This window comes from Dermacentor andersoni, chromosome 6 (assembly GCF_023375885.2).
Source record: "Dermacentor andersoni chromosome 6, qqDerAnde1_hic_scaffold, whole genome shotgun sequence".
NCBI lineage: Eukaryota > Metazoa > Arthropoda > Arachnida > Ixodida > Ixodidae > Dermacentor > Dermacentor andersoni.
The window spans coordinates 77644039-77661860 of record NC_092819.1 but is presented as its reverse complement, the minus strand read 5'-3'; the positions used below and the strand labels follow the sequence as shown (position 1 = coordinate 77661860).

Below are 17822 nucleotides of genomic sequence, written 5' to 3'. Positions count from 1 at the left end.
ACCGGCAGATGAAGATTGTTGGTAAAGTATGGCCATCATACCCTGCCAGGAAGCCCGGCACGATATAATGGTCTATATGCTTCCGAGATGGATAGGTGACGAGCATGAGGTGGCCATGATTGCGTGTAAATGAAAGCACGCCGTCGAGAGACCAGCATGGAATAACAATCGTAGGAATTCTAGACATTCGGTACAATGTTCACTTTGAAATCCAATACAAACTCGGTTCACTCAAGTTCACAAACGCTATAATCAAGTAAGTTATACCAAGACATCGCAATTCTAAAAAAATAAATTCTTCTCTTTTAGAAATGAGCGACAGTGAGTGAAGAATAAGCAATATCATCGCCATATTGAGTTGTCACTCTGGTGGCAGTATGCGAAACCAGCTATGAACTGCGAATAAAGGACACATCTGTCCCAAGCTTTGAATGTGAACGCGCATGAGCTGAAATAGAGAGAAATACAAAAGAATGCTTCTCTTTCAAGTTCTAAGGAAACTAAGACAATATTGTAGCGGAGGAATGAAGTAGAGCAATATTCTAGGCCTCTCTACCTAGTGAGTACATACTATAGTTAATAGCTGTCCTCATCATCTAAAGTGCGTCAGCTATAAGCGAACGTTACAAAAGTGTTAACTGTCAGTGAAGGCCCCGCTTGCGTCAATCCCATTGTTACTCCTCTCAACACCAATGACACCTACCTATTATGGTGAATAGTTGTTTCCATTTGTTTTTGCTTGCTTGCTTGCTCTGCTCTGCTCTGCTCCGCTCCGCTCTTCTCTTCTCTGCTATGCTTTGCTTCTAACAAGAAATGCCCGCAGGCCCAGGGAAAGCAAAAAGGAATTATAATAGAGCAAGTAAGCCAGCGGCACCTATGTAGTCCAGGAGGTTCCGCGCGCCGAAGTTAAAGCTCATCCATGTCCTCTGGGCCCGCTGCTCATATCTCCGCCAGTAAAGGCAGTGCTCGCAAACCGTCAGTATCCGCTTTACCTGTCACTACGGCGAAGGCCACAATATTGACAGCGCATCCAGTACTGCGTGCTGCTCAGCATTTTCTGTAGCTGGGACAAATCGGTGGAAACCCAGACGGCGCACGGTGCAAGCAGCACTCGCGTGCTTACGCGGATCCTGGACTTCATGGCCAGAAGTGTTGCCAAGGATCCATGGGGAGAACGTTACCTTGCAAGTTCTCTGATATAGATGCCCGATCAGCCGCTTCATGGACAGTCATGTTACCTTGCGCAGACCCCTGTTGCGAAACTCAGTCGGTTATGACTGTGCATGTGAAGTGGTTTCGACCAAGAATATGGCAGTGCGCGCAAGAAAGTGGTAATACGGTTGTGTGATGTGCTCTAATGATGCAGTAGTGTCAAGAGAATCAGTCTACAATTCCAGAAGTATTCCAATTCGGTTCATGAAACTCTTGAAGGAAAGGCAGTGTTGTATATATATATATATATATATATATATATATATACAACACTGCCTTTCCTAATAATCAGCCGAATGCAACGTCTTCCTCTGCCGATGACGGCTTTGTCCACACCGGACGCAGCAGTTTTATTTTCATTCTCATCAGTTAAAAAGTAAAAAGATTGTAAGCATTGCTTGTTTATATATATCTGTAATTTGACACTACCATAGTTCTAAGCCTCGAATTCTTTTATTATGATTATGACTGTACTAAATATATCCTTTTATTATCTTTTCTTCAATATATTCTTTTTTTTTCTTTTTCCTTCCGCTCGATTCATGGTCAATCACCCAGAGTGAGTTCTGCATTTCAGTAAGGAACAACCAACCAACAAAACTCGATGGCTCTGTTTGGTTCGTTAAAATGAGGCAGTGTCAAGATCCGTCATCTCTGCATACACATGTTGTTGTTGTTGTTGTAGTTGTTGTTGACGTCGTCGTCGTCGTCGTCGTCGTCGCCTCAATACATGGCTCATATCCACGAGGCTGATTGGCCACACTGTATAGAATGAAACAAACACCCAACAACATACCAAAAGAGATAAAGGCGAACATTTAGAACGAATCATTTGGCAATTAGCTGATGACACAGACTTTGTAAGTACCTATACATCAACTAAATAAATAAAAATAAAATGCAACTGAGAAGCTAAAGAATAATAACAATAAGATGAAATGTCGCCCCGTCCATCGAAGAAGTATAAGAAGAAGAAGAAGAAGAAGAGCTCGACGCAGAGACGGTGCTGTTGCCTTGAAAGGGACTAACAACAACGTAAAAAATCATGGTCGACGTGAACCGAGCCGTGCGAGTCCTCGGCTGCAACCTGCTGAAGGGTCTGTTCTCCCGCTGCGGCAGTGGCGAGAACCTGCTGGTGTCGCCGTATGCCGCCATGGTGACGCTGTCGCTGCTTACCGCGGGGGCGCAGGAAGACACCGAGCAGGAGCTCGCCGAAGCTCTACAGGTACTACGCACTAAACCAGATTAGCTGTCTGTCACAGCGTACACGATAAATCGGAATATACCGGTGCGTTCAGATGGGTGCGTACCACAAACGTTGACAGCCGTTTTCGAACACACCTGCAGCTAACAAGAAATCCAAGAAGCGGTGCCGTGTTATCAGTATCGATGATCGTAGGCGTTCCGATGGTCTTATGTTATTGTGAATATGTACTTAAATCTACATGCCAATCCCCATATCCTCAAAACTTGACCACGCGAACACACTCATAATTATTATAATCACCGAGTCCTGGTCCCCATTGAACAAAACGCCACATAACTCTAATAATCCGCCCAAAAGTGGCATCGTCAGGCGGAAAATTTCACTGTTGGTACAGCGATAACATGTCCAAAAGGGTTTATAGTAGGCGACATCTATCAGCCTGAGATAACGCCGACACTTCTACCACAGTAGCGACATTAAAATGCACAGCGTATACACCATGTTGCGGGGCCGTTCCACCGCCCTAAGGCGTGGAAGAAAACGCAACGTCCAAGCTTTAGCTCTGAGTTATTCTGTACTAGTTGCTGAGCACTGTGCTGCATATGCTTTCACTCATGTGTCCACTCGTGCGGACGACCTTTCCATTACTGATCTCTTATCTGATCATCTCGATGCATTTGCTCTCTGTCAGACAGACACGACGTGAACTGCCTTGTTAATTACTTTGAGGATCTTGTCGAGTCACGTATCCAACGATTTGTGCCTGTTAAAACTAAGAATAGTAATGCTAATTTTCTCCGGATGACTCGCGACATCTGCCGGGTGCAGCCCGACAAACCTTCATGGCTTGGACTGACCGGTTTTTGTATTTGTACTATTTTTATGAAATAAAGGATATTATTATTATTATTATTATTATTATTATTATTATTATTATTATTATTATTATTATTATTATTATTATTATTATTATTATTATTATTATTATCTGGTCGTGTCCGTGGGTTTAGGCGTTCTAAACGGATCAACTATCCCATAGCCCTGAACAGGTTTCACAAGGCAAAAAATTTACTTAATTTAAAATTGCAAACGGCCAAGGATTTCTTTCTTTCGCGTTCAACTGCCTGATCTGTAAAGTACTAAACACTCTTAAATTTTGGTCTTCTAGTTTACCTCGCGATGCTTTACCCACTCCGTTTAAAATTATTAACGACATCATCAGTGATCCGTAAGTAATGTCGGATGCTTTCAATAAGTATTTTCAGTCAGTATTTACACCCGACAACGACTTCATTCCTTCTCTCAACAATATAGTTCGTTTTGGAGCAAGCAGTGACACTGACATAAACAATAAAAGAATTCTTAACCTCGTATTAAGCTTGGATACCAAAATATGGACCCGTCAGGACGGGATACACAATGCATTCTTGGTTCTCTATTGCTTGTGGTCTTCAAGATATGTGACGGTCATCTTCAACAAACCTTTATCGCCAGCCACTGTTCCTTCCTCATGTAAGTTACCTAAAGTGTTTCCTCTTTATGAATCCAGTAATAAGCAGCCTTTGTCGAACTACAGACCGATTTCAATAACATTACAGTCATGCAAAATCTTAGAACATGTCATTCATAAACACATAGAGCTTTTCCTCCAATCACCACAGTATGATATCTAACATACAACATGGGTTTAGGCGTGGTTTCAGTACGACAATGCAGTTAGTTGAGTTTACGCATGACATTTTCCTTAACATTGATGTTGGCAGCCAGGTTGACGCTATATTATAGACTTCTCTGAAGCATTTGACACAGTATTACATTCAAAATTTCTTGCTAAGCTCAACCTTGTACTTAATGATCATCAACTAGTTAAGTGGATCTCAAGCTTTCTTTCACTTCATTCCCAATTTGTCTCTTACAGCTCGATCGACTCTACTGCTATTTATGTGACATCTGGAGTGCCCCAAGGCTCCGTTCGTGGGCCGCTGCATTTTTTTACTGCATGAATGATTTGCCTTTTAAAGTCTCTCCTAACATTGGTTTTTATGCCGACGTTTGTGTTTGATATGCAGTTATTAACTGTTCTAATGATCATTACCGCCTCCAGCAGTCATTTACTAGGTATTACACCTGGTGCGACACCTGGCAAATGAACGTTAACTTTCATAAAACCGTCCTTATGTCCTTCTGTAAAAAATCGTAGGCTTCTCTTTTTCCTTACTTCAATAACCGCGATTTGGTTAGGGTATCTGAGTATAAGTACCTCTGTGGCATTTTTACGCATAACATGTCAGGGTCTAATCACATTGATTAGATTTGTAACAAAGCACTAAAATATTAGGTTACCCACGTCGTACACTATCCAACTCTCCAAAAGATACTAAGCTACTACTATATGAATCGCTAATCCGTCCTGTTGTTGACTACGCATCTCTTGTTTGGAACCCTCAGAAGCAATGTTAGATTAACAGGCTAGAAGCAAATCAGAAAACGGCTGTAAGATTTGTATGTCATTGTTTTGATCATGAATTTTCACCCTCTTCTGTACTTCGTTCCTTGAATTTGATTTCGCTCTATTCAGATCACCGCATAGCATCATTATATTTCTTGCACAGCCCCCCCCCCCCCCCCCCATCGCCAACTCTTCCATTAAACTTTAAAAAACAACTATACTTATCTCACACCAGAGTCATCGACGAGAGGACATCACAACTTAAACTTGATGCCCCACTTTGCTTGCGCTAATATGTTTAAGTTCAGCTCTTTCCCCCGTTCTATAGTAGACTGAAATTCCTTACCTGGGTCTATTCGCTCATGCCCATCTCGAAGTTTTGTATCTGCCATCCAAGATGTATGCTTTTAGCACATCACCCTCATCGTTGTATGGTATTTTGCTGTGCATAATTCCCCTTTGTTAACCCACTCCTGCTACACTGCTTATTGTGCTGCAGTACGAATAAATAAATAAATAAATAAATAAATAAATAAATAAATAAATAAATAAATATTTGTGTCTGGGCCGTGTGGCGCAAAAGAGCTTGATCTTTACAGCATTATTTCAAGGTGGTCAGAAGTCCACTTTAACGCAAAAGGAAAGACTGATGGGCTGGTTTAATGACATCATGTACGGTGTGACGTGAACGGTCCACACAGGAATTCAGCCTTTGTTGATTAAAACATGATTGCTGTCCAAGAAGGCTGATCATCTGATTAGAGAAATCGTAGAAGCCTTTAAGATTAACAAAAGAAGTGATAATTGCGTCAGTTAACCGTCTGTAATTTTGTCAGAAAATAAAATCATGTTTCTTTTCGACAGTGGCCTATTACACATGGATCGCCGGGTTGCTCCGCTAGAGCCCAAATAGCTTTCTTTTTGTTGTGCGATGACATATATCTCGATCACGTGCAAGAAAACCCTCAATTACTAGTAGCGCCACGTCTCTATCTTTCTGTCGCCTTGTGTGTTCAGTTTACGCTACACTGTTCATGAACTTTTACGCACTTGTATCGTGAGAAGCGTTAGGGTTGAGTCATGTACAAAGATACTATTGAGCTTCATCTCCACGTGCTTAGTGCAGTGCCTGAGCAAATAGGGGTCAACGGTATTTAGATGCCCGCCTTTCACCGAATAAATTTCTTTTTACCGCTACGATGTATTAACTGCAGCAGTAAAGAAGCTGCATGTTCTACAAGCAAGCCTACGTAGTGCTGTCGAGCACTGCAGTGAAGTTCCATTTCAGCGTAGTACGGTGCTCGTACGTACCTGAGCTACAATTCGAACATATCACAAGCAAGATTATGTTCAAGATGCGAGAGATGTCTATGAGCAGCAATACTTGGAACTAAGAGTTATTAACAAAATGTGATCCGCTTTCAAAAACCTCCTTTCAGACTTTCGTGGTCAGCTCGGCTCCGTGCGCGGCATTAACTGTTATGGAAAGACCTGCAGTATTTCAAAAACTATACTCACGGACACGTTTACGAACGCGCAACCCCGAAAACAATAGCTGATTCGAATGTAACAACAGATGTGTATTTGTTTCAAGGTGAACAATCGTTGCAACCATTTGTGAACCTAGCGTCTGATATCGCAACAAGTGCACACTGGCTTGACCATATATGTCATCCATTGCGCCTCGTATTACATTCAAAGTGCTACAAATCCGCCACATCTCAGCACGAACGCGGCACTTTGCATACTTCAGCCGTACTTTAATTAAGTAGCCCATCGTAACCCACACTTCTTAATCTTTACGACCTCTTATTGGCCTTTTCGCCCAGCGTCAGCTTTTGAGATGGCGCCGGAATATTGTCCAAAAAACAATGTGCGTCTACCGGCCCCATATATCCGTAGACGGCATGCTCTTGCGCCCTACAAGAATGCCGTCCATCGATCCGTCGGGTATATATATATATATATGTATGTATCACTGGGGCGAGGAAGCAGAGAAGCAGCTCATTATTGAACACTTCGGAGACATGCGTCGCAATTTAACATAGGTGCGCCCGTCGTAAGTGCTTGCTGGCGGGACACGATAACATGTTTCCAGAAAGCTGTTGCTTCGGTGTGACAGGACAGCCCTTCTTTTTTTTTTTTTAAATGCGAAGCTTGTCTTGGCGAACATTTGCCACTTTGACAGTATCCATCTATCTCGCCTCGGTGCTCTCATGGTCATTTCGTTAACTTGGAATGTACCAAAATTGGCATAGTATGACAAGAGCGTATGACGACCATAAATGATCGGTTATGACATGAATATCATGATATTTGTGTCGCGTAGGTCATGAAACGGCCGCCTAAGTCTTGGTGCTCTCATGGTCGTTTCATTAACTTGGTAAGCTTCCCGCACACTGCTTCGCATAACATCGATTCCCACAGGACGTGGTATCTGCCGGTTTCTTTTTCTTTCGAACAATGTTGACGCTTTGTCGAAGGACAACGAGCACAGCGCCTAATGACGAGAACAAGGACACGGAGTAACAGTACGTACGTCATTCGTCCTACGCGCGTCCTGTTGCTCCTGTTCTGCGATGGTCATTCTCCTTCGGCAAGAACGACTATAAGTAGCCCAAAACAAGATTCGGCTTGCCCAAGTATTGACTACTACAACGCCGATGGCAAGAAATAATTTGTCCCTACATTCTCACTCGCATAAGCGCTCAGAAAGCTCGCCCCCCATGGCGGAACCCGCTTCGTGCAGGTGCGTCTGCCGCTGATACACGCCGCCATGCGCCGCACCATCCTGTTCCCCACAGGTGGCGGTCCCACGGCGGCGCAGGACAAACTGTTCTTCCGCATGGCCAACAGGTGGGGAGTCGCCTCCAGTCTCGATAATCTCGGCAGCCACTTTGCAGTAAGGAGTTCTCTTCCGAAGCAAGCAAGCGCTCGTGCGTTCACGAAACGCACATTCATCGATAGCATGGCCGCGCGCCAAGAGTATGGGGCCCTAAACGTGAGGCACCTTAAGAGCGCAAAGAAATATGCCCTCTCGAAGACAAAATAACCGACGCTGCGCATAAGTAAAGTCGTCCATTGGAGGCTGCAGACGCATACGTAGCAGCGCCCGCTATGAAAGAGATGTAACTTCATACTGCGCGTTGCTAGGCTACTCATCCGTTCATGCCGCCAAGAATCAAAGCAGCACGCACCTTTCTCGACGGCAAAAGCAGACACGTGGAACAGGCGCTTCCCTGTGTCTGTGCTAAGATATAGACATCGTGGCTAAAGACAGAAGTCTTTCCCGCTACGCTCGCGAATGGCAAATGTCGTCTGCTTTCTTAACGGGACTGGGCAAGCAGTCACTATAAGGCATGTCGGCAATGAATTCAGGTTAGAGGATTCAGATGACGGTCGCATTTGTGGTGTTACAAGCACGTGCACTATATTCCTGCGATCTGCATTCGCGCCAATTGTGGGAACAACAGACAGACAGATTGAATTTAGATTGCGGGTCGATGACAAACGCGAGTCACGGCAGCTACCTTTGGAACAACTCTGTACTGCTGATAAAGGCTAGTGCACTGGTATGTTACTAAGCCACTGCGACTACGTATAAGTTTTTCCTTCAAGTTTTATTTTTCTCATGCCCCAACTTCGTATAGGCGTTACGACATAAAATGCCATTTCACACAAGCGTTAAACAGGAAAGCCTTATAGCAAATTGGCTCTGATGCTTCAGCGATTTTATTACTTATATGGTTCATAGTGGCCCCATTGCTACCAAGAGGAAAGTGCAGAGGGATCACAAGAATTAGTGTTATTTGCACGTCGCCTATATCTTGAATGCGCTATGAGAATGTCCATCGCTTCAGCGAAGTAACGTACTCTACGCCACGTCACCTAAAAGTGAATGTATGCCCGGACGGGATTGATAAAGAATAAAGCCCAGGGACAGCGTTCTATGCGGATAACTTCCTCATAAGCTTTCATTCTAGCCTGCAACAGAGTTCAGCGCTGTGTCCCATTCCATCTATGGGCAGGAAGTTTCCACCGCCTCACCGCTCCGTATTACAAGACCTGAACACACGACGTGAAACATTCGCCAACTACAGATGTCGAAATGTTCATAACTCCACCTTTCACATGTAAGTGCGCCAAACGGAAAACGATGCCGCCGACGTCGGTTAACACTTTGGCGAGTCACCAATAAATCACGTCTTGGGAAAAAACAGCTCAAGGGTAGAATTGCGTTCCTGTGTCACTCTTTTCTATCTCACCCTTTGTTTCCTCACGTATTGACCAGTAAGCCGTCTTGTAATTCTCTGGAGCTCAATTTCCCTTTGACTAATTTCTCATGTAATACCACTTAGTGTAAGATGATAGCATCATTCCTCAGCTTCGCACAAAATGTGTTTCGCAAAGCGTTGTACTATATCAGGCGAGATGGACTGTGCACACAGGTAGAGATAAGCGCGAGGACGCGTAAAGTTTTGTGGAGAGGGTAATAAACTAGATTTGTCAGAGCATGAAGGAAACCACGCTTACGTAAATTTCACTGTATGACTGTGGGTTCGGTTCCCACCTGCGGCAAATTGTTTTTTCATCCACTTTAATTTCCATCTATGTATTGTTTCTTTATTTCATTTATTAAGCACAAGTAATTTCCCCTACGTTGTCCTTGGTGTCAGTGTTTGTTGGCTTCTGATGATATGACTAATAAAAATCGGGCCCCTCAGTTAACCCTTTTCTGCTCGTTCATTACATAACGAGGGTCTCGAATCCGGCTACATTAATGCCTTCAGGTAGCATATGTTGGTTTGTTGACCAGTTGCCTTCACCCAAAAAGATCACGTTCTCGTGACGCCTGCGGCAAAAAAAGAAGTTCCACGTCCGCCGCCAAGGTCTGTGAGTGGAGGCGCTGGCTAACACTCCCAGGGTTCTACTAGGACACATAAATACCCAAGAAAGTGGATGGGTAAACAGCGCCGCGGTAGCACAATTGGTAGAGCATCGCACGCGAAATTCGAAGGTTCTGGGTTCGGTTCCCACCTGCGGCAAGTTGTTTTTTCATCCAATTTAATTTCCATCAATTTATCGTTTCTTTATTTCACTTATTAAGCACAAGTAATTTCCCCTATGCTGTCCTTGGTGTCAGTGTTTGTTGGCTTCTTATGATACGACTAATAAAAATCGGACCCCTCGGTTAACCCCCTTTCTTCTCGTTCACTGTATGACTAAGTTACACTTGTCATTTGTCACCACTCTAACACAACGGAGCAGCCTTTAATGTTTGGGCATTTATCTACCGAACTTCGTGGCACCTTCCCACGCCTCCGTTTCGTAAGTGACGCTGCTAAGTCCATCCATGCGGTATATGCTCAAGTTTGTATCTTCAGCTATCGGTGTCTAAATTCTCATGCATTGCAAAGCACTCACCAAATCAGGAAACCCGAACTATTAGCTGAGATCTGAAGGTATGATGGAATCCCATAGGGTCGAGCCCGGACATGATGAAAACAAAAAGGATACAAACGCCAGCCAGAATAAAACATTTAGCAAGGTTAACGCCCCGGCTCCCAGATGGGAGTCTTGTTCACGACGAGATGCAAAATCGATTAAGTAGTTGCTCGCGTACAGTCGACCGCAAAAGCTTACGGACGACGGTATCCAGGAAAACCTTAAATGTCCGAGCAGCCTGTAACAGTAGCCAGTAAAACCGTAAATCACAATGGTGTTCGCATATACTAGTCAATCCTGGAAATGTCGAATACGAGGCCCTCTTGTGAGGCTGCGGAGATATGCATATTTTGCTCAGATCCCGTTGTCCGCAAGCTCTTGTGGTCCACCGTACGTTGTATAACGCCACCGAAACGCCTGGCGTGTAGGGGTGAAAAATCATCGTCGTTTCGGTCGACTGTACGCTGTAATTTGGTTGTTTAACAACTCTAAATAATGACGCATGTCTTCATTTTCTTCTTTCACAATTGCACGTCTCTCTTCTTGGTTATTACAATGGCCTGAGTATTACTCAATAAACACGTTCGATGACACGTGTTGCTTCTTGACGTCGTTTTGACGCTGGTACGGCTACTAGCCAATGTGTTTTTAAAGCGGCCCTCACTAGGTTTGGTCGTTGTAATTAGACAAGCGTGGTGCATATATAACGCGCTGATAATCGTGTCTGGAAAGTGTAAGACCGCTGCACGGAGCGAGAACAGCTCAAGTTTCAAAAGAATTCCCTTGCACCGTTCCTCTCGAGGGAGCTCCGCTTAATGCTCTCTCGCAACACGCGTAAACGCCTCCGTGTCAGACGCACTGCCTGCAACATGATCGATTATGCAGCGTGACTTCGGTAGATCATCCAACGTTTTTTCATCCACTTTACTTTCCGTCAGTTTATCGTTTCTTTATTTCATTTATTAAGCACAAGTAATTTCCTCTATGTGGTCCTTGGTGTCAGTGTTTGTTGGCTTTTCATGATATGATAATCAGAGCGTGGTTTAGGCACGTAACACCCCAGAATTCAGTAAATGAATAATCGTTTGTCCGCCAAATGCCGGCGCAGGGTGCTGGTGGGTTCGGCGCTGTCGCTGAACGACTCCTACTGCAAGATCGGCAGTCGCGTGTACGGTACGACCGTCGAGGAAGTGGACTTCGCCGACGATGCCGACGGCGAGCGCCGCAGGGTCAACGAGTGGGCGAGGAACAGCTCGGGCATCGCCGGAGACCTGCTGGGCGCCGAGTGTACTCTGGCCGCCGACACGGGAATCGTGCTGCTCAGCGCCGCGGCCGTACGAGCTGCCTCGTGGCAGCAGCCTGTCACTGCCAAGGTTTGTCGTTCTTGTGCCCCACGCCGCAAGTGTGACGCGGGCTCGCCGTTGTTTTCATCACGAAGGCAATCAGCGTACACGTGCGTCACTTGAGGGTATCGCTACTTTCACCCTTGCATGCTCCACCGCTGTGGGTGCCCCGGTGCCGAGAAGCAAACAATACACCTTTGCAGACACGACTCAAATTAAAGAAAGAAGGTTCTTAATGAACAGCGAACGCTACGCATCAGGATACATGCAGTTACGAAGATTAAAAATTAAATGATTGGGTTTTACGTGCCAAAACCAGGATCTTAGGAGGCACGACTCCGGATTCATTTTGACCGCCTGGGGTTCTTTACCGTGCACCCGATGCGCGGAACGCGGGTGTTTTTGCATTTCGCCCCCATAAGAATGCGGCCGGCGCGGCCGGCGTTTAATCCCACGACCTCGTGTTTTCAGTGCATGGCGGGTCATTTACCAAGATACAGCGATAATATATAGGTAGCAGTTCAAGTATACAGTTACATCCAACATATTGTGGTTCTTCCACTGCTTCAAACTTTTTACTGCGATGACCATTATACGGATTCAAGAGGGAAAATCTGTGCTGTCGCCGTTGTCGTGCTTTCCTGCGATTGACGGCGCGTGATGCATTAGGGCTTCAGAGACAGCGCAGTGCGTTTGACTTCAAAAGCAATGAAGCCAAGATGTTGATGCTTATAGACCTTCGCGCCTTACTCTGTGTAATAGCGCTGACATTATAATTTCAATGACTATAACGTACGTCCTAAAATTCACAGTCACTTTAGTATTCTTACGTGATGTCAATGCGAAATCATTATGAATTCTTTAACTAATTTGTTACGCTCATGATACGTCACGCGATACATCGTCACGTGCGCTTCACAACTCGTACCTAATCCAGTTTAATCCAAGGTGTTCGACTATATTCGGTGCTCCATTCGCTTTGGTTTTATTTTATTTTTATTTTTATCCGCACATGCGTGCAGCTGAGCCCGTTCGGCGAGGTGCACGCGGCACTGACGCTGGAAACGCGCGCCGTGTACGGCTACGCTTGGCTGGAGGAACTGTCGCTGCAGGCCGTGGACGTGCCCTTCTCGTGCGAGGCCTTCTCGGCCACCGTGCTACTGCCCACCGGCTCGAAAAGCCTCGAGGACCTCTGTGACAGCCTCACCGCCGAGGTGCGCTCAGAGCCCTCGCGGTGCGCACAGGGGCACACGGGGGCTCGTGACCGCCTGCTTTGTCAGTATAACCCTGGTGGGGCTAAGTTAGTTTAGGCTAGATTAGGCTAGGTTAGGTTAAGTTAGCTTTGGTTAAGCGACCGCATGTGGCAGCGCAGAATTGAACTCTTTGACACCGAGTTTCGCTCAAGAGTTTACCTCGTGGCAAAGCGAAGTTATACACGTATCACCGGGGTTTAACGTCCCTAATGAAATCGCGAGCTTTTGAGAAACGCCATAACGGAAGGTTGTTGCTTAATGTCTACCACGACCCCCCCCCCCCCCCCTTTTTTTTAACGTGCGTCCAGAAGAACACTCCAGCAGTTTTTTTTTTTTTTTTATTGTATTCCGCCGCCGTCGGGATGCGGCCGCCGCGGTCCTGAATCGAAACCGTGACCACAAACTCAGCAGCAGAATTCCCAATTCACTGAACCCGCGGCTGCGAGTGCTCCGAAGCAAAAAAAAAAAAAAAAAAAGAGGAATCCTTCTGCACATTTCACGGGGAATTAAAACATCAAATCTTTAATTCTGCGTGAAGTGTGCAGAAGGATTCAGAGAGAGAAACAACTATTACTTCTGAACAAAAATATACAGACGATAGTAATATAGGTGCACGCGTTTGCGTAGCGCGCATGTCGGCATCGACGCGCGCTCGTGCCTGTCTGCCGCCCTTGGTGGGTAAGGATTCTGTCTTCACGAACGCAAGTACTAACCAACACGATGAAAAATTTTTGCTGAACTCATCATTCGGTTGGCAAACGTTAAAGCGAAGACATAATGCGCCTCCTAGATTTCACCAAAATATACAAAACTCGGTCTTTGAGTAGGAAGCGTTGCTTGATAACGTTAGCGCAGTTGCGCATGGCGCCTCAAAAAAATATTAATAATAAAAGTGCACCTTAGGGTAAGGAAGCTTATATCTGAGCAAATTGAGTTAAAGCCCGCTATGCTGACATCCGGTACAAGATGCTGAACACTGCGCGGTTGGCTCTAATCTGCGGCTCTCCATTATACGACATCTCCGACACTCAGAGGTGTCGTCCCACGAACGTATCCTTACAAACTAGTTATATTTGCAATGCATTGCCACATGTATTAGTCATATGGAAAACTAGCTTTTGCCGTCGACTTCACGACGTACATATATCACGAGGGCGCCGGGACGTGGTTTGTGTTTTGTACGTGGCGCTGGCATCGTATACAGCACGCACCAACGCAACCCCTTCTCGCCTCCCGTCGCAGGTACTCGAGCGCGTGTTCACGGCCGTGCGCAGCGGTCGGCGCGCGGTGCGTCTCGAGCTGCCGGCGATCAACGCCGAGACGGCCTCGGACTTGAAGCCCGTGCTGCTCGAGATGGGCGTGCAACAGGCGTTCGAGGACGAGGCCGCCTTCCAGCGCATAACCTCCTCCTCGCCGGCGCGCGTCTCCTGGGTCCTGCACAGGGCACGGCTCGACATCCAGGTATACTGTTTCGGCGCCGTTTCGGTTCGCCGCCGGCGCCCATTTGCCAACAGCTTCAACGGCAAGCCGGGCAGGTTGGCGTGGCGAGGTGGGAAAGGAATGTCGTCTGTATAAAGTAGTAGGCAATAGGTGGGCTCATTGGATATTCTAGACCTTTGCGTGAACGTCCGCCGTAGCCAATCGCTAAAATGGCGTGTTGCATTATAGCTAATGTGTATATGGCTAGCTGATTCGTCCGTCGTTCCGTCCGTCTGTCGGTCGCCTCTGCGCCGAAAACTCATCCAGCGCAACCCCATGCGCACGCGCGGAAAAAGAAGAGAGAGAAAGGGAGGCGCGCGATTAGCCAACACCAAGGACTGTTTACTCGGATCCCCGACGTCATGCTACTTGGCCCGAAATTTCTATTGACAAGGCTGGCCTGATGAAAACGGTGACATCAATATCACTGTGTCCTACTCGAGAGCATCCCCAGGTACCATGACGTCATGGATCGGAGTGAAAAGGCCTTGTGCTATCTAGGTGTTGGATTAGCTGCACCAGTAGTGACGTTGTTGCTCTCCGTCGCAGCCAGCGTGCGCGCAGCAGTTCCTCTCTGGCTCCGAAATGGGTGGGCCACACTTCATACGTGCTCCTGAGGTGCAGGCAGCTTTCGATCAGCAACGCCGTGAATAGAACCGGGAACGAACTCGTCTACGCCGTGCCGACGCTGCAGCGCGGGCACAAGAACGGGCTCGTGCAGCCGAGCGCAAGCAGCAGCTCCATACCGAGGATTCGACAGCCTACCGAGCCGTAGTTTAATGAACCGTCGGGACTAACTCAGTGATAAACACCGTAGCCGCACGTTTCAGTTTCGCTCGTTAACGATCCGTACGGAGTGATTGGGCGGTGATTTTTTTTTTTTTTTTGTTCTCAAAGTATACGATTAGCCTTCCTCATGAAAGCACGGACCTTCACTGTATCGGTGCTGCAACATACTACTTCAATGCTACTTGATTTCATCACAATGGCATGCGCAATCGGACATCTTACGGACTTCCACGTTTAATCGTCAAGTTTGCCAGGGGAGTTATATCGTAAATGGTGGTGCAGGAGAAAATGAGAAAATTCGAGCTGCAATAAGCTCATTTATTTATTTATTTATTTATTTATTTATTTATTTATTCACCACAGCACCTCATCGGCATCGCAGTGGGGGGAGGGTTACCACATATACACAACATTCGCAGGGGCACTGCAAGAAAGAAAATAAAAGTAAATGAACTCGAAAACCATTCCCGGAGAACACCAAACATATATTGACACGTGTACATCTTTATCGGGCGACCACTTATCACCGCCTAACAAATGTTATCGCACAGCGCAGGACGCGCCTGCATGTAAAAGAAGTTTCTGGAATGTTATCGATGGTTCCATCCGCTGTCTTTCACCGCAACTTGTGTAATCTGATTGCATGTATGCGCGACGCGAATAGTGTAGAACTTTGTGGAAGACACGCGGGTCCCAGCGGTTACTCTGGAACATTCGACGACTGATCTATAAAAGCCGACGCGCTTGACCCGCTCATCAGATTTTCGACCATCGCCGACTCTCTACGCCGTTGTCGCCGTTCTTTGAGTAGTCCCCCGATAAAGATAAAGAAGTACACGTGTCAATATATATATATATATATATATATATATATATATATATATATATATATAGAAAAGTTAAGAACATGAGTGTCTGATAAAGTGAGTAGCGGTGCACGTAACAAAACTATCATTACAGTAAAATACACGCTAAAGAAGATGAGGAAGTTAACGGCATTAGAGCTAAGGCAAGTTTCTACGAACTAAAAACAAGATTTCGACTAGCTCTGACAGTGTAGCTTGGCTCCTCAGGCGTTTGTTTGTTTGTTTGTTTGTTTGTTTGTTTGTTTGTTTGTTTGTTTGTTTGTTTGTTTGTCTTTCCGTTTTTCCCTCCTCTTTTCATTTTTAGACTTCAGGCATTTCTACCGCCTGCAATGATGAGCAGAACTACCACTTCAGTCACGTGTGTTATGTTTTCTACCGCTAGCACGCGCGCATCGCGTTCTTGCCTGCTTCGTTTTACCCAAAGCAGTTTTGGTTTTCAACGCGAGAGCAGTGTACGGCGTCTCGCAAAAAGTGGCAGACGCTCTTGTCAACCAGTAAAGAGCATGATTGCACGTGACGGCGTGGCGGGGAATATTGAACGTGGGAACGCAGGCATCCCCATCTCTGTCGTCGAATCGTCGGCTGACGGAGAGTTCAACAATGAAAGGAGGGCGAATGTCTCCTCATCTTGTTTCCTCCTCAGCCCAAACAGCGGGTGTGCGAAGCAATGAACTAATAAACGAGACTCGCAACGTCGTGAGCCGGATGTGCGGGACCGCTTTTAAACAACCGAATGTAGAGCAAAAGCAATGAACAGGTTCCGCATGGTGTTCCCTTCTCATATTGCTAGGCAAAATGTTTCGTTTATATACTCGCTTGCCCAGGCCCGACTACTACGCTCTAAGAATTCTTGCTCCTTTAACCTGGCTGTTTTGTCCCATGACTAACAGCCTCACCATTAATGCTGTAAAACGTTTAACTGTACACCACAGCGAGCACAACTACACCTGCGATGAGAATAGATAAAAACCGTGTGCTAGTTCAGGCCTCATAGCCTTATATCTGACTCTAGAGTTTGACAGTGATAGCTATAAAAATTTATTCCGTGCAGTTTTCGTATCGTAATGTTCATGTGCCGCGAAAAGCTGTCAAGAAATAACATTTATTATGCCGCTCCCACTTGGTTAACCTTGCGCTCAATGTTCACGTGCTTTAGCCTTGGGACGAAGCAGTACCGTGATGGGTGCAAAAATGGTTTACGTGTGTGCACGCGGAAAGCCAAGACGCCTCTTTTCCGAGCTCTAGAAGCAGGCTAACAAACCTCAGTCCGCCGAACACGATTCGAAGTTGCCACTACGGTGTCCCTCGTGGTTCGTGTTATGCTTTGGGCTTCGTTAATCACAGAACGTCATTCGCTTCCACAGGCCAACGATTCTGAGTCGGCGATCTCCATCGTGCCCGGCCAGTTCCAGGCAGGCGGCGGTAGCCCACTCGCGATGGCCCGCCCCGCAGCCTCGGAAATTCAGTTCCTGGTGAACAAGCCGTTTGTGCTGTGCGTCCGCAAGATGGACATTCTCCTGCTGCTCGCCTGTATTCAGAGCGTCCGGTGACTTGGCTGCGCGACGGCTGCTTCGTTCCAATGCTCCGCTGCTCGCGGTGTAGCCACGCGCACTGTTCAGTGCTTTGTCTGATTCGTGATTTTTTGTCGACACGTAAACTACCTTTATATTGCCGCAAATTTCACGGCGTTGATTGGCCCCCTCCTTGGAAAGCGAGAGCGCCCATCTTCAGCTCATTCCATGGGTGGGCTGCCCTCAATGCAACTGCGCTTGGGAGCTC

General features: G+C 46.3%; 1 protein-coding gene across 1 annotated transcript; it reads left to right on the top strand.

Moving 5' to 3' along the window:
* Positions 1–2257: 2257 nt before the first annotated feature.
* Positions 2258–17593, top strand: LOC126522977 (serpin B3-like). The gene is made up of 6 exons (XM_050171820.2): positions 2258–2437; positions 7618–7724; positions 11422–11686; positions 12679–12870; positions 14152–14370; positions 17408–17593. The coding sequence occupies exons 1-6, from the start codon at positions 2258–2260 to the stop codon at positions 17591–17593; spliced, it is 1149 nt and encodes a 382-aa protein (XP_050027777.1).
* The last annotated feature ends 229 nt before the right edge of the window (positions 17594–17822 follow it).